The 27,919-nt window shown below is 39.4% G+C and overlaps 4 protein-coding genes across 12 annotated transcripts; 3 read left to right on the forward strand and 1 right to left on the reverse strand.

Moving 5' to 3' along the window:
- Positions 1 to 370: 370 nt before the first annotated feature.
- LOC139930935 (Golgi apparatus membrane protein TVP23 homolog B) lies at positions 371 to 2,672 on the forward strand. Its single transcript, XM_071924274.2, has 7 exons — positions 371 to 421; positions 669 to 730; positions 859 to 1,003; positions 1,101 to 1,190; positions 1,859 to 1,984; positions 2,112 to 2,240; positions 2,331 to 2,672. Exons 1-7 carry the CDS (start codon positions 410 to 412, stop codon positions 2,355 to 2,357), a joined length of 591 nt encoding a protein of 196 aa, XP_071780375.1. The 5' UTR covers positions 371 to 409; the 3' UTR covers positions 2,358 to 2,672.
- A 2,452-nt stretch (positions 2,673 to 5,124) lies between these two features.
- LOC139930958 (5-hydroxytryptamine receptor 3A-like) lies at positions 5,125 to 10,243 on the reverse strand. Of its 2 annotated transcripts, XM_071924306.2 has the most exons (10): positions 10,139 to 10,243; positions 9,832 to 9,909; positions 9,472 to 9,617; positions 8,989 to 9,033; positions 8,796 to 8,902; positions 8,466 to 8,635; positions 7,264 to 7,379; positions 6,146 to 6,356; positions 5,859 to 6,017; positions 5,125 to 5,652 (listed from the first exon to the last, which is right to left on the reverse strand). In XM_071924306.2, exons 2-10 carry the CDS (start codon positions 9,893 to 9,895, stop codon positions 5,399 to 5,401), a joined length of 1,272 nt encoding a protein of 423 aa, XP_071780407.1. In that variant the 5' UTR covers positions 9,896 to 9,909; positions 10,139 to 10,243; the 3' UTR covers positions 5,125 to 5,398. The 2 variants fall into 2 exon arrangements, with proteins under 2 accessions (XP_071780407.1, XP_071780406.1); XM_071924305.2 differs by lacking the exon at positions 10,139 to 10,243 and having other exon boundaries at positions 9,832 to 9,989.
- LOC139930953 (inward rectifier potassium channel 16-like) lies at positions 5,159 to 19,445 on the forward strand. Of its 5 annotated transcripts, none has more exons than XM_078284923.1 (4): positions 5,159 to 5,218; positions 5,924 to 6,037; positions 13,958 to 14,025; positions 18,137 to 19,445. In XM_078284923.1, the coding sequence occupies exons 3-4, from the start codon at positions 14,015 to 14,017 to the stop codon at positions 19,308 to 19,310; spliced, it is 1,185 nt and encodes a 394-aa protein (XP_078141049.1). In that variant the 5' UTR covers positions 5,159 to 5,218; positions 5,924 to 6,037; positions 13,958 to 14,014; the 3' UTR covers positions 19,311 to 19,445. The 5 variants fall into 5 exon arrangements, with proteins under 5 accessions (XP_078141049.1, XP_078141050.1, XP_078141052.1 ...); XM_078284924.1 differs by lacking the exon at positions 5,159 to 5,218 and adding an exon at positions 14,276 to 14,485 and having other exon boundaries at positions 5,904 to 6,037; XM_078284926.1 differs by lacking the exon at positions 5,159 to 5,218 and adding an exon at positions 14,276 to 14,441 and having other exon boundaries at positions 5,904 to 6,037.
- A 3,060-nt stretch (positions 19,446 to 22,505) lies between these two features.
- Positions 22,506 to 24,619, forward strand: LOC139930918 (inward rectifier potassium channel 2-like). Of its 4 annotated transcripts, none has more exons than XM_071924250.1 (2): positions 22,506 to 22,520; positions 23,285 to 24,619. In XM_071924250.1, exons 1-2 carry the CDS (start codon positions 22,509 to 22,511, stop codon positions 24,617 to 24,619), a joined length of 1,347 nt encoding a protein of 448 aa, XP_071780351.1. In that variant the 5' UTR covers positions 22,506 to 22,508. The 4 variants fall into 4 exon arrangements, with proteins under 4 accessions (XP_071780351.1, XP_071780350.1, XP_071780349.1 ...); XM_071924249.1 differs by lacking the exon at positions 22,506 to 22,520 and having other exon boundaries at positions 23,288 to 24,439; positions 24,482 to 24,619; XM_071924248.1 differs by lacking the exon at positions 22,506 to 22,520 and having other exon boundaries at positions 23,288 to 24,427; positions 24,464 to 24,619.
- The last annotated feature ends 3,300 nt before the right edge of the window (positions 24,620 to 27,919 follow it).

Consider the following 27,919-nt stretch of genomic DNA (forward strand, 5'->3'; position numbering starts at 1 on the left):
TGGTAGTAGCCTAGTAGTAATAGTAGCATGAAAAACTTTTCATACAAATTTAGCATTAAGTTTGAGTGAAGATTATTTCATTAGTGGTTTATAAGCTACAAATGCTAAGAATATCTGAATAATCAAACATAGTCCTAAGAAATGCTTTTCCAAAGTCTCTGTGAGAAAGAAACAAACGTGTTTTGTCTGCATTATAAAAATCACGAGCAACTTCTGCTCATAAATTATTTGAAAAATGTGGGGCTGGGTAATGTTTGAAGCCATGCCCAAAAATAGCCGACAGAAGGAAACACAGTGAGGAGGGCTGCTTGGAATTTAAGTCAGGCAACTTTCCAGACACACCTTGGTGTCCTTAGCACACGGTTTTGTTTACAACCACGTCACCAGGAAATACTTCCAGAGCGTCAACATGTTGAGACAGGTGAGCGCTGTCTAATTTATCAATATTCACAAACAATAGGCTTGTACGCGTATGTGGACAGCACGTTGTAATCGATATATTGCACTTTGTAAAATATTCTTAAGTGTTAATGATGAAATCAGCTTTTCAAACTAAGCTGAGAAAAAGTTGACGAACAGTTGTTAATTGACGTTTAGTCTACTGCAAGTAGCGCGGTCTTTGTTTACTCCCATTATCACATTTTTAAAACTAACTTTTATGTTTACAGGACGACGCCCCCCTTTTTGGCGAGGATGATGATACAATAAACCAAAGAAAGTCTAAAATTAGGTGAGAGTTTAGGTTTACATATGTGTTGTAATTGTGATCTGACTAGATTCGGCGCTGCAAAGACCGCATCTAGCGACCATGATAGTTTCGAAACAACTATTAAGAATAGACCATTATCTGTGTTGCAGGCATCCACTGGCCTCCTTCTTCCACCTCTTCTTTCGCGCGAGTGCCATCTTGGTCTACTTGCTGTGTGAGATCCTCAGTAGTAGTTTCATCGCCTGCATGGTCACCATCATTCTCCTGCTGTCATGTGACTTCTGGACAGTCAAGGTGGGTTTGTGAGGTCTCGGTGAGGTTGGGAGGAAAGTCTGTGTTCACCCAGCTTTCATTTAGACAGAGATTCTGTTTGGTGTTGTGTTTTTTTCAGAATGTGTCTGGCAGATTGCTGGTGGGCCTGAGATGGTGGAATCAAGTGGATGAAGATGGCAGGAGTCACTGGGTGTTTGAGTCAAGAAAGGTAAGCATGAGTTCATTAGGCACATCCCAAATGCCCAGTAGCCTACCTGCATGAAAAACATCTCTGCCATATTCAGTATGGAACCGATCGGTAAGGGCCTTTCACCAGTTAGGCATTCCCACAGTGTACATGGCATGGTAACTTAACAGGAAATAGAGACAAAAAAAAAAAATACCAGCATTCTTTGTACTGCAGAAGTTCAACTAAAAGCTCTCATTACTTTTCCTCTTTACAAAAAATGTCACCATGGTAGCAACCTAGACTATCCTGAAGGTAATAGAGACCATCTAATAAATATAAGGATATTCAAAGTAACACAGACACTATGATTGTGTGTCTATTTGCAGTTTATTGACAGTGTCATGCATCACACTTTGTTCATTAAGATACTAATTTAACATTTGCCAGGCAGTCAGTGTTACAGCTAACATGGCTGTGATGTAGCTGGATGACCTCTTTCAACAATTAAAGATAGTAGAGCACAACTACATTACATTGTCTTCTCTTAGAAATACAGCGCAGCGTAATGATGACACCTCATGGAGGAGAATCGACATGACTTCCAAACTGCCACTACTGTCCTGTAAAACATTCAAATAACAGATTAGCTTCATGGAGCTTTGTAAATAAATTGATTGAAATGAAACCTTCTTTACGTTTGCGGATAGGCACAAAGTAAAAACACTCCCTCCAGTGCCGAGTCCCGGATCTTCTGGCTTGGCCTCATTGTGTGCCCTATCTTCTGGATCATCTTTGTGTTCAGTACAATCTTCTCCCTCAGGATTAAGTGGCTGGTCAGTTCAATGCTTTTTACCTGAATGCCAACTTAATTTAAGTCTGTCAAAACGATTTCTGGGTCATTTCTCATTCCGGTCAATTCAAATGCAAATTCTGATACCTGGCTGTAATGTTGCCCCCCAGGCGGTGGTAATTATGGGGTTGGTTTTACAATGGGCCAACCTGTACGGCTATGTCAGATGCAAGGTGGGAGGGAAGAACAACCTGAGGAACATGGCAAGGAGCTATCTCGGTGTCCAGATTTTTAAACAGGTATGTGAAAAATGCCCATAATTTACTCCATACATTTTTGTCCTGTTCACATGTCACCTCAGTATTTCCATTTTCTTTTTTTCTCTATAGGCAATGAACAGAACAGAGGAGCCTTAGAGATAAAGAGGAAGAATGACAAGCATCAGCAATGTGAGATGGAGTAGAATGACACATTATATTTATGCTTACTTAGTTGCTGTTGGCAACAGGTGGCTGGTATCTCTCTTTTCTGAGGGTGTATGGGTATTAGTTACTTTACTTACATTTTGGTAACATATATTTTGTGTGTGTTTTTCCTCTTAAGTCAATGACTGCTAAATTGAAGTATAATTGCCAAAAATTTGTAATTCTATTAAAATATTATAGTCTGTAGTTCTTTTTGAGATTTAATTTCATACAGTGCCTATTTCAATAAAATGTCAACTTTTAGAATTGGTTCGCCTCTGATTCCTACAATTTTGTCCACCAAAATGCACAGTTGGGGGCGGTAATGGGCAGTGTGAAGCAACTGTAAAATTTAATCCTTATAGGTTTTAAGTTGTGGTCTAACACACAAAAGCAAATAATCCTATGATATATTTTTATTAGAATCTAAATACCACAGCAAAACTATAAGTCCTCATAGTAATATTATAACAGAAGAATTATAGTGATTCCATAGGAGATAAAAATACCATAAAGTATGATAAGGTCACTATAAACTCACTATTGAGTACCACAGATACATTACGTCTGTATAGGAATATTAGCCTATAGTTATTTTAATTTTTTTTACCAGGGTAAACTAATGTTAATGTTATTAAGGCATATCAGTATATTCACTTATATGGTTCATTGTATTAAATAGCTGTCCTTTAACAGCTTTTGTTTGATTAGAAACACTGTCGGTGAAGATGGCCAGGTATCTAAACTGTGTGACCTTCCCCTCAGCCTAAAAATAACCTTTTTCACATACGACCTAAATAATGAAACCGATCAGAATCTGCGAATTTTGAAAATGTGGAGAAAATGAGTGACCTGGGGTTATGTCACGTCATTCGAGCATCGCCTTTAGCACCGGGAGAACTCTGTCATTTCGATGCGCACAAGGACAGAGAACCTACCTCAGGTCAGAGAGACTCAGTTGGGGGTGAGATGATGTCAATTTTAGACGATACAGACGAAAATAAAAAATCTATCTGGAAAAAAAAATTTTTTAGACGATACAGGCCCCACTGTCTGGCACAGACTTCCCCTCCCCATGTATTTGTTTTTTCTCTCTTCATAAAGATAGTCCACAGATAGTTTGTATGACTATAGCCTGCTTTGAGAATATGGAGAGAACAACTGAGGTCTTTCATCGAGATGTATTACCCTGTTTTTACATATTATTGCCTTTTACTACTATTTGTTTTATGTTGTTGAGAACAACACTCTTAATGTCCCTGCAGCATGTCAGCTTTGGCTTTGAGTTCTGCACACTGTTGTGGGCTTATTGTAAGCCTCTGACACCCATTCACATTTTGGGAGTGTTGAGCCCATTCCTAAACATGGGTTTGCCACCTGATTGGCAAAACAGAGTACAGAAAGTAGTACATAGTATCTTTCCCAACTTCCTTGTGTAGTTTTAGTTGGTGACCCACAGGGGGAGCTCATTTACTGTTGTGAAAGATGTTGACATTAAGGCAACCTATGATTCTCTCTGTGTCACTGTAGGTGAGAATGAGAGGGCAACACACCGACATCAAGCAATGACCCTGACAGGCAAGAGAAGTGGCTCCTTGAACATTGTCAGTAAGCCTAAAACACAGATGAAAAGTCATCATGTGACCGTAATCTAGCAATGGGCAATCTTGATGAGCCACTTAGCTCCTTTGTGCAACCAGGGTCAAATAGTTTTCTCAGCAAGGTCCCATCCTGAGTCAAGATCTTCTGCAATCTTGTAACAATCTCTCTAGACAGTCAGACAACACTCAGCAAGAATCCACCACTAATGGAAGTTTCTGGACCAGTTAAGACCAGCTAACCCTTCAGGCTCCAAAGATTGCAGCTTCAAGCTCTTCATAGACTTTGACACAACGGGACTAAGGAGCTCCCTCACCAAGAAGACAATGTCATTAGACAGAAAGGCATCTCTGGAGTCACACCCAAACATCATCAACATCAAATACTTTGGTGAGTTCAAACAGAATCCAGATTTTACACCTCACCATTACACCAAGAAATAATACTAGTCCAGATTATTTTGGTTGTTGTTTTCCATGTATGTATCTGTGTAGGGTGTGTATTACAGTGGAAACTGATACCTCCCAGCTATGCTGATTGTGTGCAGACACCACCACAAATAATATAAGGAGAGGGGCAACCAAGACAATTGGCACAAACTTAAAAACAACAACAACAAAAAAAAAACACTGGTATTTACCTTTAACCTCTCATAAAAGCTTTGTTTGTCTTCACCTATAGTAGAAAGCTATAGACTGCCAGCTGGTCAAAGAGATGTTCAGGGTAAACAAGAGGTCTTCCTATAATATCATCTGTAGGCCGTGTGTTCACTATATGGAAGCAAAACAACTGCTTTAGGGCTGTTAGCTCCTAAATCTCCGCCATAGGGACATTTTGTTTTCCCTGGGCCTTTAATGAAGCTCTGATGTTAAAACTGAGAAAGCTTGGTCAGTGCCAGATCCAGACCTGTGTGCTGCTGACATCTCCCAAACTCTCCCAAACCACCTGTCCAGTTCAGTTCACAATGCATCACTACATTTGATTGATTTAATTAATTTGATTGAATAGTTGAAACTCTGTAATCACTTCATAGTATTCTTATATACAACATTATTCTTGTGTTCTCATGCGGCTGATCTGAAATAATGCCATTCAGGCGTGAAAGGTGAAATTCCTTTATTCATTTCTTTGTTTGATTTTCACAGATATGCCAACACAAATTTGACCAAGCACCCTGAGAGGTACAGCAAGTACATCCCACAGCAGGGGGAGAGGTGAGGACATTATTTGACACGTCAGACTGAATGACAGGATAAATAAATGCAACAACAAACCACAACTTAGGCATTTCATAACCTCGTCACTCAACAGATTCATTATTTCTTTCAAGTGGCTTAGAGAAGCTTGTTGCTTATAGTAATGAGGTGCAGTATGAGGCAAGTTAGCTAGTTATATTAGTACCAGAAAACAAAATGGTCAATAGAACATGGATATTTGATTATTACATAGCTCATGGAGGAAAAGTATACAACACAGATAAAGAAATAGATCCAGAAACAGATCCTGTCCAGTTTGTTGGCATAGTGCTGGCATCTCATGTTCTCCAGCTCCTTGGCATCAAGAGCCTCCAGGAAGTTGACCACCTTATGGAGCATTCGACTCTCCTCCTCTGCTTTCAGCTGGACGACACTAATGTCAGCTTTGGCTTCTGTATGGATTGAAGTGGCAATTAGAAGAGGCTGCATGTGCCAGACAGAATGTTGGCCAGAGTCATCAGGAATCGACACAAAAGTCCGATCAATTACAGTCTTTCCTCTATTATGTAATATTTAATTGGGCATCCAAACACTTGACGTGGAGTTTTGCAGTATAGACTCTTCACACATAAGTACTCAACAATTAAGTCTTTCTCACCCTCATCCCCTCTCTCCTCCTTGTCATCTGTGTTTTCCGGTAATGACTTTTTGAGCCTGCGGCAGGAAAGGAAGCTGTCATCTTTGGCCACCCGTGTGAACACCATGGACACCAGCATGCTCAACACCAACAAGACCAGACAAATACAGAAGTGGGTTCCTGTGGAGTGCAGCCAGATGGTTAGTGCTACTGATGTGGAAACTGAGACTCACACTGTGATGGTGCTCATGTGGTTATATACTGCGCGTGTGTATTTGTGTTTGTGGCGTGCGTTTGAGATGACTGACGGATGATGGGGCTGCACTGGCTGTCTCCGGGGAGCAGGTCATTGAGGATGATGAGGAACATGATGAAGCTGAGCACCAGAGTGACCTTGAAAGAGTTGCGCTCCCCACCTCCCAGCGGCAGGGAGAAACTGACCACATCAGCCACGATGATCAGAATGCTGGGCAGGACTAGTGATATGAAGGGGTTGAGGTATCTGATGCTCAAGGCCACCTGATGATTAAAGTAGACAGTCGGGATATCACAGCTGTAGTAAGATGTGGTAACAGAGGGTTTTTTTTATTTTTTACATTGAATGAATGGCAAAACCCCCTACTCTTTTATTCATTTTGAAGCTGAAACCACTTTAGGAGAGCAAGAATCCTTACCTCTTTCTTAAAACATTTCCCAGTCTATTACTAAGACAGAGGTAGAATGCATGGAAGAATCCACCCTCGGATACTCTTACACTGTTACATATCAATCTGTGATATTCAACACATTCCAGGAGTTATTTTGTGATGAAGTGTTATGATTAACTTTTTTATTTTCCACCTTTGCCTCAACCTGCGTTCGTCTACTTCTACTTCAGTTAGTGATTTCCTACATTTCCCAGAGTGACTTTCAACAACCCCTACAGAACGGGCGTGAACTTGTTGCATTCAGCTGTGGGTTGAAGAAAGTGTTAGCAATAGCTAAGTAAGAGCAAGAGCGCAAGAGTTTTTCCAGTCTATTGAGGCTACTGTTAGAGAAATTAGTATCTCTGCCTCTTCGACACTAAATTTTGCAAAATGGTGAATCTGGAAAGAAGCCCATGCTCTTTAATTCTGAGGGACTGACACCAAAATCTGACATTTACCATTGATGTTTTGCACAGTTTAAAAAAAACCCTGATATCAAACTCCGTTGTAGCTGCACTGGAAATATCCAGTGTCACGGTGTACATTTGTTCAGTTTTTCATGGGAATAAGAAAAATATACCACCAAACAACAAAATTGCATTATTTTTTTTATTTTTTTTCAACAGTGTTTAAGTGTTTTATGTTTAAGTGCCTTAAGTTTAATACCAGTATTGCAAGGATATGGTGGATCGTTACCTATAATAAGGATAAATGACAGGTCCTCTAATGTATTTACTTACCATGATGTAATTGCGGTCATCTCTTTTTTTTTGGAGGGACACACCGTCAGTGCGCCAGTCTCCATGGTTACCATCAATCATCCTGACATCTCCCATTTTTAGCTCCATACCACATCCTGAATAAAATGTAGCCTATTTTAGCGTTGTTTACTTTGAATATTCAGAAGTCATACTGACAGAATATATTTTGAACCAGGTGAGATGATAATATCGAGGTTTGGCGCAAAAGTGACATTTTGGCTGAAAATAAGTTCTTACATAAACAAAGTTAACATAAAGGAGAAAAACAAAAAAGACTCAAGTGAAAGTTTGGTGCAAAAAGGGCGTAACTCCACTTTTGCCCTGATTAAAGCTTTATAATGATCTGCATTCAACTCCCTCTGCACCCTGAATGATGTGTTACATGACAATGCTAAAACTGCTAAAATGTCACACAAAAATGTCACAGAGCAGATTTTATGAAGCATAACTGGAAAAGTACCATAACTAGTTTTCTATCAGATTGCATGACAAGGATTATCATCTGTATGGTTCATTTTAGATGACCATTTAATTTCACTTCACATTTACATGTAATTTCACTTGACTCAACACATACAGCGATAACTTATGATGCTGCATGGGATGATTTTAACATACTATGAGCAGGTATAATACCTAGTAGGTCTGTCTGTGCAGCAGAGGGTGACTGATGGACCTCATGTTGAAACAGTTATAATACATTACATACCTTGCCATACAATGTCTGATAGACACTAGTGCTTCAATTCATTTACACCTGTTCACCTATTCATAAATTAATGTACACCTAATTCATTTACACCTAAATTCAGTTACATCAATGTCTTATAACTGCAGTTCTAATGCATCAATAAGCATTATATGTTCTTACAAGCATGGTCATAATTCATTATGAGTGTGTTATAATTCATTATGAGTGCCATTACAATGTGGTATTAGCTATGGTAGTCATAGAAAATTACCAGAAAAGCTTATTACAAAGCAAAACAAAAGAAAAACAAATAGGTTTATATGCAATATCAGTCTTCTGAATGTTAATCTCTGTAAAAGTAAGAATAGTTCCCATATTGTGTTTGCAATCATTTCAACTGTTGTTTTTGCTCACCTACGGCCCTTTTGCTCTAAACCCTCGATATAATATTGTATTACACAGAAGACAGCATAGTAATAACTGAGCTCACCGTCATTGGCCCAGGCTTGGATTGCAACAGGACATTCATCAGCAGCAAAGGGATAGTTGAACAGGTTGATTTCACAGTCCACCTCTGCATTTATGATCACATTGTGCCTCAGGGTGCCGTTGTGGTACACCAGCAGATCGCGGGAGCTGTGCTTCATAGTTGTGCTTACTCTACAGACATGAGAGAAACCAGGTGTTTCAACTTCAAGATGTTCATGACTTGAATGAGAATTTAGTGGGAGGCTATAATGAAGACATGAAAATGAACTACAATCCACAAAGAAAACATGACAGGATAGTTTGAGAGTCTTATCTGATGTAAAAGACGTACGCATTAGTTACATGCAGTTCTGGGGTCCAGACTTTATGTACTGGCAGGACGACCTCATCATATGGGTAGACTGATGTGTTCCATGCCAAGTCGGGATCTCTCCACATCTGTGGTTTAGAATCAAAATGACAGTGATTAAAACATACTAAGAGGTGTTTTCTCTTTGATCATTTGAAAGTGTCTTGAAGCTTACGATTGTGGCTTGCAGACGACTATCAAAGCGGAGCTTCTTTGTGTCCTGTTGAAAAAAAATGAACTAAGGTTAGGCAAGGTCTAATCGCTCTAGTGTTGGGAATGCTGTAAAATTCTTTGTGTTTGTCTGTGTATCTCAAAATACTGTAAAAACTGTTACTGTGCAATAAGATGAATTATGTAAAGGTTTCTACTTTTTAGGTTTTCTAATTGTATGCATTTTTAAATCATCAAAACGCATTGTCAACAAATTTTCAGCAATGAGTCTAGCTCTGAAAATAAAATTGTTGATTATTTTTCATTAACGAAAATAATATCTGAAACATTAAACAGGACACACCAAGGAGAGCCATACAAAGAGAACAATTTTAATTTGGAAGTAAAATTCTCAATTTCTTGTCAGGTTATAAGAAAATTAAAAGAAGGAAAAAAAATCCCACCTCACTTACAGTAGCTCCACTAAAATATACAATACAATACTTACAACAGACAGAGTTTGGTACTCGATGAATGGCACGTGTACTGTTTGGGTGCAGTTGTCATTTTGAGGCTGAGATATGTAGCCTTTGGCAATCAACATTTCAGCCAAACATCTGCGATGTGTGCATTTTGAGGCAGCATGTCCACACCCTAAAATTACAGGAACATGTGAACCACAGCTTTGCAATGATAAATAATTCTTCCAACAGACTTGGACAGAAAACTGCTTTCCACAATAACTGTTTTTTTTTTTCACACTTAATTCTTTACACCATTATAGTAACTGCTACTTAAATAGATGGATTTATAGGCTTATCATTGACAAATATAATATTTCACCAACATTCACTTAAGTTACACTTACCCACTATCAGTAAGAAGAGTAAGAAGACAGACTTCACCAGACTGTGGATAAGAAGTCTCAGCATTCCTGCAAGTGTCCCTGTAGCAAATTAAGAGTCAGGCTGTTAGAATGCATATATGGCAAATGACTGCCAACCAATTTTTTTTAGCATCCCTATCTGCTCTCGCCTCTTAAGGTGCTGTAGCCCGCGGTGACTCTTAAAAAGGCTTGTCTGTGACGTATGCATTTAACCACATATTGACAACACTCATGCACCTACACTGGCACACTGCAGGACAATATGATCCACAATAGTGTGTAAGAATACCCTCGCGTGGTCAATTGTAATGTGGTCCCTTGAGTTTCCAACACGTCCCTCCATGATCTTGTGTAAACAGTCGAAACACAGATGAAATTACTTCCAGTGTCTGTTCACTAGCCAGCAGATGCAGCTAGTTCCAGCTGCTATTTGTTATTATACTTGGCTGTGCTACTCTGCATTACAATAGGACTGTAGCCGTCATACAAGAGAGAAAGCTCAAGTAGCCAACAATAGAGCTATGAGTTTACCCAAATGAGACAGATCTCTCATTCATGGATGCACGACAAAGCCTCGAGGCTGGTTTCACTGTGCTTTCAGTGAGGCCTGGATAGGGGTATCTTCTCACAGAAGAGTCATAAAACCCTCTGTTTTGACAGCTGGTTGTTGAACAAAGGTTTTGTCATTTCACTTCCCAATCCACAACTTGATTGAAAGGCTTAAGGTTATGTAGTGCTGCTTAATTAGAATCTCCCTAGATTACACTACCCCAATATGCATTTCACTTTACTTCTGATTTACTTTTTTTAATTTACTTTTTTTTTTTTTTTACTTCTAATTTAATGTCGGGGTGTGTGTGTGGTGTAAAGATGTAAATGTAATATATTTATAAAACTGAGATCAAAGAATTTGTTCTCAAATTAAGTTATTTCTTTATTATAGGACTTGGGTATAAATGTATCTGAATACTTGATATATTAAAAAAATATTTGAAAAATGCAGAAAAAATGGAGAAGCTTCCACCTTTGAGGCTATTGAGGTGTCTGCAAATGAGGTCAAGTACCATATCTTTGGAATTATATAGTTATTATATAAATTATATAAAAATATTTTATCTAAATATAAATAATATAAATATACAATTATTTTATATAAATATAAATAATATAAATATAAAATAATTTTATATACATATAAATAATATAAATATAAAATTATTTTATATAGATATACAATTATTTTCAAATATCACCCAAATCTGTATTCAGCTGATGATGGATACCTGTGAAAATTACTAAATCATCCCGTGCTTTAGTAATTTTCACAGGTATCCATCAGCTTGGAACAAGTTCAGTGTTTTCCTGGAGTATTGGCCTATTGAGAAACAGGTTATCCTTTACTGTGAACTTGAAATACATTCCACGTTTGTCTGATTAGCATATGACCTGATCTTAATCAGTCGCAGGCTTCCATAACTACCTGAGGTTATATACAGTATGTGTGTGTATAACAAGCAGTGTGTGTGTATATATATATATATATATTTACACACAGCTGCAGTAGTTGTATCATTGGTATGCAAATTTCCTCCTCAACTAAAAGTTCTCTCTTTCTTTGCCAGTTGTTAGATTAAATCTGGTAATGTTCCCGGGAGACATCATAAAAAGACATGTTGCAATTTTGCACTGCCTGGTGGGACTATCCAGGCTTAGAGAAAGTGATGCAATGACACCTGACTAAGCACTTCTGTCGTTACATTACAGAATCTCTCCTGCATCTGTGTTTTTGGAGCTTTAACAGATTTATAATGAGTGAGATTATCATTTGCAAACTGATGGGAGATTAAAAAAAAGATTTTCTTGATACTGTGATGTTTGCACCATTAATTTAGATTAATAACAACTGCACATAGCAATTACATTTAACAATTTAACACAAGTAACTGCTTTGACCACTCCATCTATCTTTTTGTACTGAGATTATCTATCATTAACTACTGTACTGAACTACTGTATATTGCTGCTGCTGTTGACCCAGAGTAAAAAGGGGAAAGGTAGCTCCTTTTCACCCTGGGCTGCCTTTGGAGACTGGGAGTGTAGAGTGAAGCGCTGCGGCATCGCTGTATTCAGGACTTGCAGTTGTTAGTTTATAGCATTCACCCTTTCAGTTAACCAACCCCAAACAGTGGTGTTGACCACTGACACCCTCATCCAGTGTTAACAAGTCCTTTGACAATCCCTGCTGTATCCAGACGGAAGATGACTGTTGTTCATAACTGTCATTTACAGCATGGTGGCACAAATTAGATACATTTGATTGTTTAGTGCTTTTGTGCATTCATTTGCTACTAGTCCATACCCGGGGATGCGCGTGCCACAACTATGTGCAGACTTGTCAAAAATGCGCATAAACAGCTTAAATTTGGGAAAATGGAAAAATCAGCTTCGTCAGTCCCTGCCTATGCCAATGCTCAATGCCCATGTGCAGTTTCAGATTGATTGGCCAACCCATTGAGGAGCAAAATGGATGCAGACAGACAGACGGACAGAGTTTTCTTCATTTTATAGTAGGATTGGATATATGGAAAAATGTATTTCCTACTTGGAAATTTCAGAAAACTTTGAGAAAATATTGCTACCTGAGAATAATAATAATAGCAATGCAAGGTAATTGCAATAACATTGTTATATTTGCTGTTTGATTTTATTGCCAAATGTATAATATTTTGTTTGAGTAACACAGCAGCATATTCATAAAATGTCTAAGGATTTGGATGCTTGAGTGCTCTTCTGCAGTTTGGCTTTTATATCCATTATCAGCAACTCTCAGGAAATAAATAGATATAGTATTACTTTAGGTTGGGAATCAGAGAGGAGATGCTTTACACCACTGTGGTATTGTCAGTAGCCAGTCTGCCATTATTTGCCTGGCTGTCTTCTTAACCTTGAGGCTGCTCCATGGAATGGTTGCAAGTAAAACATGTTCTAGAATGTTGGTTCCAATTGAATGAGTTTTGTGGTGGCAGTAAAGGCAGCGCATGTGTTGGAAAGAGTACTGCGTATCTGTTACATAGGAAAAAACTAAACAAAACATTAATATCTGACATTGTAAAATTTCTCATTAATTGTACTTTTGTACTAATTTCTTCTCTGATTTCTAATTACTTACATTTTTCATTTCACTGCTGTCAGTTGAAAACCTTGTATCTCAAAACCATGCAACCATGCATTTTGAGTGTATTTTTAAAGGTTTTCATAAGCTGACAAGCTTATGGGTGGGTTTGTGCCCACACACACACACATGTATATACACACACACAAATGATGAGGACTGCCATGCTTTCATATGTGTAGGTATTTGTTGGGACTTGGCTGTGTATTTTTTTTACTGTTTACTGTTGTTGGTTTTTAATGTGTATGTTGCTGTTTCTACTTTTCCATAAGGATAAGGCACTCAGCACTTTGCTATGTGTACTGCACTATTATCTGTCTAGGGGAGAAGGCGAGGGCACAAGCCTTTCATTGAATTGGAATATACTGGCTATATTTTTAATAAAACGTTGAAGTTGAACTTGTAAACATAAAAATTGCCAAAGTTGAAATGACAAAGTTTTCATCAGACACCAATGATTTGTAAAGCTGAACTCATCAATTGACTGTGCTCATTATATAGGCCTGCACTATTTGTCTAGCATCTGTTGTCCTGGAGCTTCCACTTGCCCAGTTTATAGATACATAATGTACTGCAGTAAAGGTGCTAAAGCTATTGTCTGCCTAACATTGTTTTCGCTTTCTGTCACTCTGTCGTTGCCTGTAAATGAAACACTAATGAACCGTTCCTTCCAGGTTATCTCTTAGAGGAATGTCTCTTATCTCTGTTTTCTTGCAGCATCTCAGAAAACCAATAGATGTTGAATGGGGTCTGTCTCAAAAGGGAGGGGAATGGTTACGTTCTATTTTTAGAAATGTTCCAGATGACCAGAATAAGGTTGTTTTGGTGTTGTCGACTTCCTGGTAATTGCGTTGGATGCTGTTATGGCTGCAATAAATGTGGCTTTAGAGTTAGTGCAGCCTGGCGGTTCAGTTTTGATCTCCTTTGTCTTATCAGATCCAAATTGAGGAGAGACAAAGAAGATCCTTGTGCCGATGACAGCCTCCCCACCTGATGGAGCAAAGGTTAACTTTCTGTCTAATGAATCACGGAAATCCCAAGGAAAATTACTCAAATGTATATAGCTGCCAAAGAAATAATATTTGCTGGTTAACCCATAAAATATCTGTATTTCTCTATCACTGGCATCCCATAGAAGACTATTGAAATTACACATTTTATTTTTCATTATCCTAAAACAAACAGTAAGGGGAGATTTGATGTGTCTGGCTGGAGGAACCTTTAAGATATTACACGGGTCATAAATTCTTCTAGATTGTCCCATTAGGTTTCAGAGGGGGACAATTGCTGCGATATGAGAGTGAAATGGGACTTTGCCTCAGGACCAGGCCTACCCCCAACCGGGTCACCCTCTGCAACTAACTTCACTCATAAGTTAGTCTGACTGTGGCAACACATCGACTAATGCTTCGCAGACTTGGTGTGTATATGCAGCGTTGACTTACACTAACCTCTACAGTGGAAGTAAGTTGATTTTTTAAATATCATGCATGTGTTTTATGGAAGTTCTGTATGTAAAGGTATGCTGATTACTGACTACTTTAAAGTCATGTATAGGAATATTGATAGCAATAGTTAAAGTGTTCAAATCAACACAATTTCTATGATGAACAAGAGAATTATAACCAAAATCTTTCCTTTCACTTAAGTACTAGGTATTTACCAGGTAAGTGCATGGTAAGAATAGTAAGTTGGTTACTTAAACTAACTCAGTATTCTCAAAGTACTTGTAGTAATTACAACTGTAATTGAGTAGTTAAAAATGTCTGGTATAACTCTGCTGTTCACCACGATCTTACAAGTGTCAAGCTAGCCAGAATTTAAAAAAAAAAGGGATTTCTATTTGTAATTTTCAAAATAAACACTTAATCGACAAACAACACAACATACACAACATATCTCAAGTAAGTAAGTAAGTGTGAAAATAAAGAATATAACATAAAGGATATAATAAGAGCCTAGTAATACCATAGGAACAAACAATTCTTCCTTTTACAGTCTAGTTTCAGTTCGCTTGCTGGGTACTTTGGATTTTTTTTTTACTTAGTATCCTTGCAGAACATACATGGTACATGCTGGTCTTAATGAAATAAAAAAATGAAATAACCCATCATGAAGGATATGGTAAGAACATGGTTATACAATGCTTCCTTTTACAGTTCAGCTTCAGTGTACTTGCTAAGGAAATTGAAAACATTTACTTTGTGCTGTTGCAGATCATACATGGCACATGTTCATCTCAACAGAAAGGAAAATAAACAGAAAGGACATGGTAGAAACCTGGTAATTCCATGGGAACAACCAACGCTTTGTTGTACAATCCTGGTAACTTTAATAAGCCCTCTCCAAGTTGTAAGAACAGCTGATTTATAGGGAAGTAATTAAGCCTTAATTCCTAGAAAGTACACAATTAAAGTTAGGATACAGCTAATATAAAACTTCAGTACCTGTAGGATAGGAATTAATAGGTAATAGAGAAAGTGTTTGTAAGAAAGTGTACCCTAATTATGTAGGAATGATGCCATTAAACTGTTACCATCCTAAACCTGAGTCAACTGCAAGTTATGACTAATACTAGAGATTTTTTAAGTAATTCAGCTAAATATTTACCTACTTACGTACAACTCTAATGACTTAACTCACCATTTTCCCCATGCATTTACCTGTTAAATACCTAATCTTTACCTAGTAATTTACAGGATGACTATAAAAACAATTGTTACTATTTTAGTTATCTATTCTCATACCTGTATCACATCAAATATAAATGTATGAAACATTACTGTGGCACAGCCAAGGCAACATTATGTAATTCCAATTAGTGCACTATGGATGACAGAGTAGAGGTTTTGACAAATTATAACTTTGCTATGTGCGGTCTCAACTCATCAAGTTTATGGATTTTATGAAATGCAGTTGAAAACTAGTGTCAGCGGTTTTGCCTCTATAGGACATATGCATGATGGTGTGTAATACAATTGATTTATATGGATTTTTACAGTATGTTTGACTTCTGCGTGTTTCTGTTTACTTGTATGCTCAATTACTGTTCAACAAGCAATGGAAACTATTCAGAATAGAGTAAAATCATTTGGATGAACTTTTTTTTTGTATCTTTTGTTGGGGTTTTAAGAGTGGGACTGAGGACTGTGTTTTCAAACACTGACACTTGACAATATTGCACAAGAAATGTGCAGTTAACCTAGAAATGTATGCAGTAGTGTTGATGTGCAGGAGAACGCGGTTACAACACAGGAGGTGTAAAATCTGTGCTTTTATCATTTATCATAAACCAGAGATAAACACCGGCTACGTGTTCTCAGGTGACTCAATTAAGCAATAAAGGTTCTAGATAAAAGCATGACTCGCTTTTAGGAAGTTAGTCTTTAAAAACATATTGATCATCACTCAGCACTCTGCACTCAAACATAAACTTGATAGTGAAGTTTTCAGAAGCTAGAAAGCAGCAAGATTATTGAGGTAAGAGAATGGTAAGAAAGTGATAAAAATGTCTTGATTTCAGTGTATTGTCTTATTGTACACTGTACTTTATTGAGGAGAAAGTGGCATGCGGTTAAAGATTGACATTTGAGGCAACATTTAGAGGAGAAGGCTGTTAGAGGTGGTTACAGGATAATAATTTACCCTCATGAAGAAAAAAGATTAATAGCTGCACTGCTGAGGTCAGGGTTGTGCTTAATTTACCGATACATGCTTTCTTAAGACTCAGTGAGTACGCGCATGCTTGATGATATAGACATTTTTGTTTGTTCGCAATTTCAGTTGTCTGTACATTTTTGCTCTTACAGTTACATATAAGCAACAGCATGCAAATCTTATTATGGATGCTAATAGAAATTACCATGTGCTCATTTCTTGGATCTCTTTACAACAAGTCTTAATTTTACCTCTAGTGTAGAAAACCCACTCATTGTTCCCTGTTTGCCATTGTTCTGGGTCACATCTGGGGAAGCAACAGACTTGACCCATACTCAAAACTTAAGAGATAAGCCAACCTGATTAAAATTAGGTTCCTCAGAGGGAATAGATTTCCCTCCCTGGCCCAAATCCTTGGTTAATCTTTTCAGATGTGATCTGTCACGGCCAAATATATAACATGAAGGACGGAGATCAATACTTAGACAAGGTCAAGATTTTAGGGCTTTTTCTTGGAATATAAGGTGTCTCGGGGTTGTTTCAGGGAAGCTTGTGTGAGGTTTTGGCAAAAAAAAAAAAAATCTATTTTGTGTTTGGGGAAAGCATGTAAAGAATATGCTGAGATAGTACCTCAAAAACCTATATTAGATATATGTCAAGGGGTACTACTTAATGATCAACAAATAATCAAACATCTTCAAGGAGTTTCTAAAACTAATATTTTCAGAAAATTTTATTGATATTGCATGTGATTATGTTTATTTTGTGGTTTATTATAGCAAATGAGATATGAAATTAATTGAATTTGTTTTTAGAGTTTCCAGTAACTGTGTTTAAGGTTCTTCCCAGAGCAACACTCATGGTCACAGCTGTAATTCATGAATTAGCCTTAATACATGCACAATAAGATCCAAACTATACTTAATAGCTCTTATTCAGAGTATTTCTGTAAATTTAAATTTTTACTGTAATATGCAGGATGGAAAAAATCCTCTGAACTATGTGTGTATAATGTGGCCATCAAAGTGTTGGTAGAGAGCTTTTACCACAACTGTTTTGGATGATTTCCACATTGTAATAGAACTTCTGGTAAATAATCAACCAATGAGAAAGTCATGCTCTTGAAGTACAATTTTCACACCCAGGGCTGGGCATTGCTCAAGTCATTTGCTGCTGATAGCCCCAGGCTCACAGTGACCTAGCCTGCTTGCTCAAACATGAAGGGTCCGCTTCAACAAACACTGCCAGAGCCTTTTACATTTTACTCACTTGTAATGAAAGTTCCTTCCTGTGCCTTCTACCCATATGTACACTTAGTCATGTTATTTCACTTTTACTAATATCCCCTGTCTTTGAAAGTAAAACTGTAATTCTGATTTGCCATATTGTTTCAATGTGTATATTTGTAGCATATAGGCCTATACTCATGGTGTGCTGTGGAACTTTGTCTTTCTGCAGGAGAGTTAAAGTGGTCAAAATGAGCACAGAGAGGGAGGAGCAGATCGCCATCGATACTTTCCACACCACAATCCACACATTGGGCAGACAAAATGGCAGCGAGGGCAGGCGGCTACGCTACATGCAGAAAGACGGCAGGTTCCCTGTGGTGTTTCAGAAGGCCCCTGGGGAGTGGTGTCCATACCTGATGGACATCTTCACCACTCTTGTGGAGATCCGTTGGAGGGTCATGCTCCTCATCTTTTCTCTCTCCTACATTATCTCCTGGCTCTTTTTTGGTCTCTGTTATTGGCTTATTGCCTATGTACACAGAGACCTTGAGAATCTAGACAACAAACCCTGTGTGGAAAATGTACGCAGCTTCACCGCAGCCTTCCTGTTCTCACTGGAGACCCAGGCAACTATTGGCTACGGCTTCCGCGGGATGACTGAGAACTGTATGGTGGCTATTATTGTGGTGACAATTCAGGATGTATTCAGCTGCTTCATTGACACCATTGTCATTGGCATTGCTGTTGCTAAAATGGCATCTGCACGTAAGAGAGCCCAGACGGTGGGTTTTAGCAGCTGTGCAGTGGTCAACCTGCGAGACGGTGCTTTTTGTCTCTCGTGGCGCCTTGGGGACTTCAGAGGTAATCACATCCTGGAGGGCACCGCCAGGGCCCAGCTAGTCCGCTATGTGAAGCACCCACTGGGGTCTATTGTGCTCTCATACCAGGATCTGCACATCCAGAACAGGGACATCGTCCTGGCCACACCAGCCACCATTATTCACAGGCTGGAGGCCGGCAGTCCGCTCTACAACCTGGGCCCCGAAGATCTGCTGGAGGAAGACTTTGAACTGGTGGTGTCCTTCACCTACACTGGTGACTCTACAGGTATGCTGCACCAAACACGCACCTCCTACACCCCGGCAGACATCCGCTGGGGCCAGCGCTTCCAGGACATGCTGAGACTGGGTAAGAAGCACTACAAGGTGGACTACGCTCTGTTCAACGAGACCACCTGGGTGCAGGTGCCCATGCTCAGTGCAGAGGAGTACAACAGGGGGAGATCGCCGGCAGAGAGCAGCCGGTCCCGGAGAAACTTGTTACCCTCAGTCAAGAGATCCAGAGACCGTTGCCCAGTGAAACCTGACGTCACTGAGGAGGTTATTCAGGAAGTCCGGTTGTAGGCTAAACACCTTGTTTGGAATCAAACACTGATCAATATGTCAATACATAATGAGCTGTTTCCACAAAGCTATTTTTTAAAGGATTTACAATGAGACAGGATTTGATGTGAGTGCACCGTTGTAAATATATTTATATTTCACTTTATATTAAAGGTTTATTGACTAAATGTGTACGATTGTTTGCTTTTTTTTATTGCTGTTTATGAATAAAAATAATTTCTACAAAGTGTAAGTCAGTTTGGCCATGTAGAATATTGTCATGTAGGAAAGACTCAAATTTAAAGCATTTCCATGTTGCCTTATTGATCTTCTAGCTCTATACCAGTGTACTTTTCTATTGTCCTTTAACGTGAGAACATGAGAAACAAATGTATGATTTTGGGAGACATTTTGCATATTGATCATCATATGTGTAATATCAATTAAATTATATGATGCCAATATGCTGTGGTTGTGTCTGAGCATTAGATTATCCTCTTGGTAGCTCTACATCACCACCTTGTGTTCACTTCCTGCACTCTATATCACTCCAGCTGTGGTGATTGCCTTTTGGCAAGTTGCATACTTTACAGCTACAGTGCATCACACTATCCCCAATATCTGATTGACTCCTGAACAGAAACTTGCGCAGTTTCCTGCAGTATAAAGCGGCTCACGGCTCATCCATTGCAGTATTGTTGTATTTGGCCAAGCCGCTGTCACAATTTACCAGGAAGTATTTTGTGGAAATGGAGAAAATGATGGTTGTGGTGATTTTGTTTTATTGTTGTATTCAAGTTCAAGTTTATTTCTACAGTTTGAACGTAATTCTTTGACGTCCTTCTTCAGCTGGGAGAAGGGGGCTTGGCTTTCCTGTCATCTGCTCGGACCTCTTAAACAGGCGCTGAAGCTTCCTATTGGCGGAGCCTGCGGTCGGGGCGGAGATAGGCACATGTGTTTTTAAAGTGCGTCCTTGCAACGCCAAATATCTTCTTCAGTATTGCTGAAGAGGGTTATGGCAGAATTTGTAATGTCTGACGTTAACTTAAGTGCGAATAAAATAACAGCAAAGATAAAAAGGGACCCAGTTTGGATATTATCTGGCGCATGGGACGAATTACAGTAAAAACCAGCAGATTTGTGCTACAAGGACCAACAGGTAAGCTGCAAACACAACATTTGTAAGAATATGAATAAACATTCTGCATTGGTAGATTTTGAATTTATGGTTTATTAGATTAGCCTCGTTGCAAAATTTAAGTTTTCTGATTGATGCGAAAATTGATGCTCTAACTGAAACAATAGGCTGCAAAACTTACTATTTCAATCCTGAGACAAACTATTTCATATGTTGCTGTTTATTAGGATTATTATTATTATTGGCTGTAGTTGAAAAATTGAACTGGTCAGGTTTCTGCTGAACGTTACTGAAATGCAAACAACAGCATTAAGGCTGTGTACACTGCTGTTTTGATGCACCTGTTATAAGAGTGAGGAAGTAGATGGATGGTCTCCTGTACCATCGCTCATCCAGGATGGGCTGTGATTTGTATTTGATTTGAACTCTGTAACTCATGATGTTTTCCCTTCGTTGATGTAGCTCCATCATTGATTTTTTTTTAATCAGTTATTAAAGCCTAGACTACGAAGAATAAGAATAAATATGAATTATGATCATGTGCAACAACTACTGAGTAAAGCAATACATACTAACGGTTCATAACAAAAGAAATAGCCTGCTGAATATTGGCTAGGAGTTATTGATTTGTGTAATAAAAAATAGAGCAGCTTTATGTAACCAGTTTCCATCTGCCTCAGCTGTTGGCTCTAATTGAGAACACATGCAAAACAAACAATCACAGGTTGTGTAGCCTGTGGAAGCCTTGGTCTGTCACCATGTAGACAAACCTACTGTAATAAGTGATGAGAAATAGTGGCTAGGTGAAGCTCAGTGGGAATCAAACCAATAAACAACCATATAATGAGATACTTCTTTGTTAGGCATATACCTGTCCTCTTGATCTGTATTTCTGTCAAATCATGTAGTCTGGACTGTGTGCATTCTAGCCTTTAGTCCAGTCTGGCCTCTGTCTTGTGTCAGCGCCTCATGTAATACTAGATAACAATTACAGCCAAATACTTTGTAAAACAGAGAGGGAACTAAATGGCCGGCTTGCTTATGAGGATGTGGATATAGTGTTTAATTGTGATGGGGAAGACATTGCTGTAAAACAAATTCCCCCTAGGTAGCACATTCAAAGTCAACAAGTCTTCCTCATTCCTCAGAATGTGACATGCAATGTGGTCCTGCAGGTTAATAATGAGATAACTTGGGTCTTGGTAGTTATTGATGAATACAGCAATTGTGAATACAATTTAAAATCATGAAAATTTTGGTCATGTCAGTGTCAGCCTGGCTGCATTTATATGATATAGGTACTGGCTACATAAAGAAAGTGCTTGCATGCTGCTTAGAACTGTAAATGAATGAAGCCCCATACTCCCAATGGTGTGTGTGACTAGTTGCTATTCCTAGTCGACCTAGCAGTGACATCATTAGTTGAGAAAAACAAAGATGATGCAGAGGGATTTAGGAACCATGTCCTGCACATCTTATCCCCAGTGACTTTTGATCACTTTCAGAACAGATAGCCTATGTAGACACAACAGTTCAATGATGGAATAATATGGCCAGTGTTAACAGTATAAGTTTAATTTTTGACCTTTTAAATATGTGCTGTGCTTTCAACACTGCATCAAGGGAACATGAGAAGTTTCATGTATTCAGTGTATTCCACTGAGCAGACCGTTAGACTTTATTTGGTACTGCGTCAGACTCTCATCTTGCCCTTCTCTCCTTGACAGAATAGAGACAGACAGAGACAGAATAGTTTCACAAGGTGGGCAATTGTTTTCGCACTAACAGAGCATGTCTGGCTGACCATGGCCTTTTGTAGCCTGTGGTGTTGCATTTTAATGGACCTTTCAGGCCACACAGACCAAGTCAATAGCTTTTCTAATTTAGCTGTCCTTGTTGGTCTGTTACATATGACGCAAGGTTACTATTGCTTTCAGAGAGACTGACCCATCCTCTCCGAATAGCTGCAAGGTTAAACCTTATTACGCGATTTAGTTGTATAAGATATTGAATTAGTTTCAGCCATGCATGCGTACAGGTGTTATTGTAGTACCGCTCAATAACTGAGATGGAATAGTGTGATGTTATCCTCGATCATATTGAGTAAATGTTCCAAAAGATGAATTCTGCAGGCAACATTTCATAGAGAGTAACTGTAAGTATTGTTTTCCCCATTTTGTGTCAGTGGAGGAAAGACTTCAGAGACACATGTGCATAGACCTATCTTTTTCCCTTCACTACAGTCGCTCACTGGATTAACATGAACTTGATCTGTAATTTGACTCAGCTCTCCATGGACTGACCTACCTAATTAATACTTACATTAAGCAGGGTAAACATTATTTCCCACTTTGTCAGCTATCTGAGTGCTTGAATAAAATGTTTGAATCTAATACTGACAGTGCATGCACCACAAGTTCTGTGTATTTTGTTACACAGTTGTACAATATACAGTATTTTATACTGTCTGTATATGCAAGCATAGTGCAGGCAACTTTGAGTGTTCAATGCATTATTTAGACAGCAGGTAACCACACACCCACAGGCACTGATCTTTGCTCTGGTTTCTGCCAATTAGTTTAACACAGTTTTTCTTTCTGTCTGTAATTTCCACAGCCCACTTCACTGATGAGGTCCAAAACACCCATGAGAGAGGACTGATCAGCCTCACGAGAAGCGCACACTCCTGGAGTAGCACAGGCCCAGTTTCCCCTGTTCCCCTCAGGATCCAGTCCTGCTCTCCACATTTTCTGCTTGAGTTTGTCCCTGGGATCGTTCAAAACTGTTTCTCCAACGCTTCTACCAAAAACTTAGACTGTTTTCCAAAGCAGAAGCGGCCCAGCCCTCCCAGGCGGACGTAATGGGGAGCGTGCGAAGCCACCGTTACAGCATTGTGTCCTCAGAGGAGGATGGGATGAAGCTGGCCACTATTGCCGTCCCGAATGGCTATGGAAATGGCAATGTCAACAAAGTGCACACACAGCACCAACAGCAGAGCCGCTTTGTCAAGAAGGATGGTCACTGCAATGTGCAGTTCATCAACATGAGTGAGAAGGGCCAGCGGTACCTGGCAGATATCTTCACCACCTGTGTAGACGTCCGCTGGCGCTGGATGTTTCTCATCTTCTGCCTTTCTTTCCTCCTGTCGTGGCTGTTTTTTGGTTTTGTCTTCTGGCTAGTGGCCCTCTCTTATGGGGACTTAGAGAATGAGACTCAGATGTGTGTTTCTAATGTGGACAGCTTCACGGCTGCCTTCCTGTTCTCGGTGGAGACCCAGACCACCATTGGCTATGGGTATCGCTACGTCACAGAGGAATGCCCCATTGCCGTCTTCATGGTTGTCTTCCAAAGCATTGTGGGCTGCATCATTGATGCATTCATCATTGGCGCTGTCATGGCCAAGATGGCCAAGCCCAAGAAGAGGAACGAGACCCTGGTATTCAGCCACTATGCTACAGTGGCCATGAGAGACAGCAAACTATGCCTGATGTGGCGTGTGGGGAACCTGAGGAAGAGTCACCTAGTCGAGGCCCATGTGCGGGCCCAGCTCCTGAAGTCCCGCACCACAGCCGAGGGGGAGTTCATCCCTCTGGATCAAGTAGACATCGACGTGGGCTTTGATAGTGGCATTGACAGAATCTTCCTGGTGTCTCCTATCACCATTGTACATGAGATCGATGAGGACAGCCCGTTCTATGAGATGAGCAAGCAGGAGTTGGAGACATCAGAGTTTGAGATTGTGGTGATTCTGGAAGGCATGGTTGAGGCTACGGCCATGACTACTCAGTGTCGGAGCTCCTACGTGGCCAGCGAGATCCTCTGGGGCCACCGCTTTGAGCCGGTGCTCTTTGAGGAAAAGAACTACTACAAGGTGGACTATTCTCGCTTTGACAATACCTATGAGGTGCCCAGCACACCCCATTGTAGTGCCAGGGAACTAGCTGAGAAGAAGTCCAATGCCTCCAGCTCTAGGAACTCCTTCTGTTATGAGAATGAGGTGGCTCTCGAAAAAGTGGAGATGGAAGAGGAGTTTGAGGAAGAGGAAAACAGGGAGATAAGGGATGTAGAGGGTGGGGGCATTGAGAACGCTGCACTTGAGGACACAAACACAGACGGTGTGTCAGACTCTGAATACAGTCCGGACTCCATGCCTTCAGAGTCAAGGCCTTTGAGAATAGAATCAGAAATATGACTGCAGGGATATTGAAGGGTGAAATACCACACGGTATGTTAATGTTAGCATGAACTTTGCTCCTGATTGCTGTTGTTAATACTGCATGACAGTTTGTAAAGGACTGTGATTTGAGTATAAAATTCTCTATGCAGAAGCTCAAGCACAACATGGAAATCCAAACATGTTATATTATTTATGGTGATAAATACTGGTGATAAATGAACTGAATGGTGACCTGTGGGCTACAGGAATAAGATGGGTTAAGTAGCATGGATGGTTTGTGTATGTTTCCCTTGTTGAATTAAAATGTTTCAGAAGAATAGCCAATTGCATTCACAAAAATGTCTTAGTTTGCTAAAAAAAGAAAAAAGAAAAATTGAATTTCTAAATTCGCCGAAGACAATCTAAAGAGATAGCAATTTTGCACATTTTCCATTGAGCATTCTGGTTATAAATGCCATTTCTGAACAAAAGAGGAGAATAAAGGATATTTAATTTCAGCGTAACCTCCTGTGACCTAAATCTCACATTTGGTTGTGACTGGTTAAAGGAAATCTAGATTTCATTTCATTCAAAAAGAGTGATTTAATTGGACCTGAGGCTTTGAGATCTGTTAATTTTCGAATGCCAATTTAAACATATATATATTTTTTTCTCCTTTTAACCACAGCAATAGTTCAACAATCTCTGTTTAAAAAGTTGAAAGAATTACCAACAGTTTGACCAGATAAACCACCTGCGGAAATACAGGCTAATGTTTGTTAATGAGCTGGTCTCTTAGCAAGGTATATCTCTGTACTTCCTCAGTGTGGTGGTCTTGGTGTGCTCTCATGGCGTGTGTATATGTGTGTGTGAAAGGGAGAGTGATCTAGGAAAGAGTCGTCTTGCACAGATTACGAGCACAAGTGCATTATGCTGCTCAATCCATCTTCTTCTTGTCTATGTTTAGCATCTTTTGCAATGTGAGCCTTAACACAAGTCTCAGTCCCTTTGGAGGCAGTCTTGAGATTTGGCATCGACACAGCACACGCTGCATTAGATGTCAAAGGAAGAAGCATAAAGAGGTGATTCAGTGTACAGAATACTGCCACTTGTTGCAAGCCTCCATGTTCTAATGTGCAATACAGATCAGTGGTAGAAAGTGACAGCAGTGTCTCAGGAAGCTAAACCCTGAGCTGGAAAAGACTGAGCTCATGAATGTTGATAACAAGTGCTGCTAAGTTACATATTGTATGTTCAGTAATAAATCTAGGAGCCAAAATGTATTATTTGTCTTTTAAAGTATCTGTTTTGAATAAGATGGTAAATGCAGCCTATAATGTTGTTTATTTCCAGAGGTAGACAAGCATGATTCTTTCAGTGTGTTATCCAAAGCTATGGTGCACTTTCTTCCTCACAAGAGAATTTTCCCCATAACAGCAGAAACTGTTTTATTACCCAAAGCCAAATGTATATATATGAACAACCATACGTCATCTGTTAGTTGTTGCTGATTTGAAACCCGAACTTTTCCTCATCTAACAGTAGCTGGCTGTTGAAACACTGAAGTACATTATTTGAGTTGATTGTGATGTAGTACTTTATATGAAGATCAGTGTTCTTGGCATGACAGTCGTGCAGGATTTGGACACATCCCAGTTAACCTTGTTACTTTACCATTGAGGGTCTTGTGAAGTGGGCAGTCGTTTGTCGTTTCTGAATGGGCCCATGCTTTGTCTTGTTAAAATGAGATCAGGTCTACTGATTAATTTTTCAGTCACAAACACATCCTAAACAAAGAGAACACACTTGTTGGTCTTCAGTCTTACACAAGATTGAGCTTTAATGGTTTTTTAACTAATCTTCATGAGCTGGTCACCCCAGGTTTTATCTTAACACATTATTGCTTGATGAATGATCCTTTCAGTGGAAGCCAGAACACTGTACTGCTTCTCTCGGTAAGGAAATCCATTACAACATCTTATCTGTTCTCATATTGACACTTCTCCTGTCTTAGGTCTTTATTTTTCTACCAAGGTCTTCCCACCTTCCTGCACAAACCAGAGACTGTACAGATTTTTTTTTATCTTTTGTAAATTATAATGCAGATACTGTATATTGATATTGCAGTTGTTGAAAACTGATTATGTTCTTTTTTCAATAAAAAAGTCAAAATCGTTATGAATTTGATTCAGTGAATGTGAATACCACATTAACTTCGACTGCTTGATATTGTGTGTATCTAACCTTTGAACTGACTAACAAAGAGTGTCCATCAACCAGTTGATGTGTGTTTACATAAGCCAAGGGATGCATGTGCAGGGTAAGAATTTTCCAAGGATTTGCATTTTGACCTAAATGTATGACATCTGGAGCTGCGGAGCAGAGGCCTGCTTGACTGTTTTAGCTATGGACACACATGCAGCTCCTCTAATTTGGAGCTGTGGCCCAAATTCCAGGCTGCTAGCTGTCAGAGCTCACGTCATCATTTACTATAATTCACCAAACTGACTCACTCCAGTTCTGTGAAAGCCTACAGAGACCCCACTCTATATCAGTCCCCTCCGCTGGAAGTCATTTTCAATGACAGCAATGGAAAGAACGCCTCATCCTCTTTTCCCGATCTTTTTCAGTAAACTGTGGAAAATAAGAGAACTTGTATTCTGCACTAGAGACTGTCTTGAGAAAGTGTTAGTGCAGTCGTTTGTATAAGTCATATTTCTAAAGCCATACAGTTTGGTTAGTAAAACAAAGTACGATGTAGTATTAGATTACTGCCTCCCCTGGACCTTCCCTGATTTCATGATTAGATTTTTTCATCCAGTTTTTTTTTTATCAAACTTTTGGTGCAATTGCTTCTTTCACTGATTTTTATGAGAAAAGAGACATTAGTTGATGGTGATCTGTCCCCTAGACCACAGGGACGCACAGATTGCATAACACACCAATACTCCAGAGGGGATATGCAGCCAGCACTGTACGATCATCCACCAGCTCATCTAAATCCAGCATAAACGTGCGTAGATTCAGCGTAAGCTGTGATCAATAGGCCTGTACTCGGAACTCAAAGTGTGTTTGCGGTATGACACATTTGTCAGCAAATTTAGTTAGTTTCCATCCCCAGCTGCATTCTGCCAGCATGAGAGGCAGTTGGGGGATCTATTGATCAGACGCGTCAGCAGGGAGGCAGTGAGCCAATTTGATTTGTTTCTACATGTGGAGTGGGTGAAGCCTCAGGCCTTTTTCCACATTAGCCAATGAAACAGCCACAAAGCTCAGGCTTGGAATGAAAAAGGTGACCGCCCCTCTCCCTTTTCTAAATGCTTCAAAAATACTTTC

This window comes from Centroberyx gerrardi, chromosome 7, assembly GCF_048128805.1.
Source record: "Centroberyx gerrardi isolate f3 chromosome 7, fCenGer3.hap1.cur.20231027, whole genome shotgun sequence".
Taxonomy (NCBI): domain Eukaryota; kingdom Metazoa; phylum Chordata; class Actinopteri; order Beryciformes; family Berycidae; genus Centroberyx; species Centroberyx gerrardi.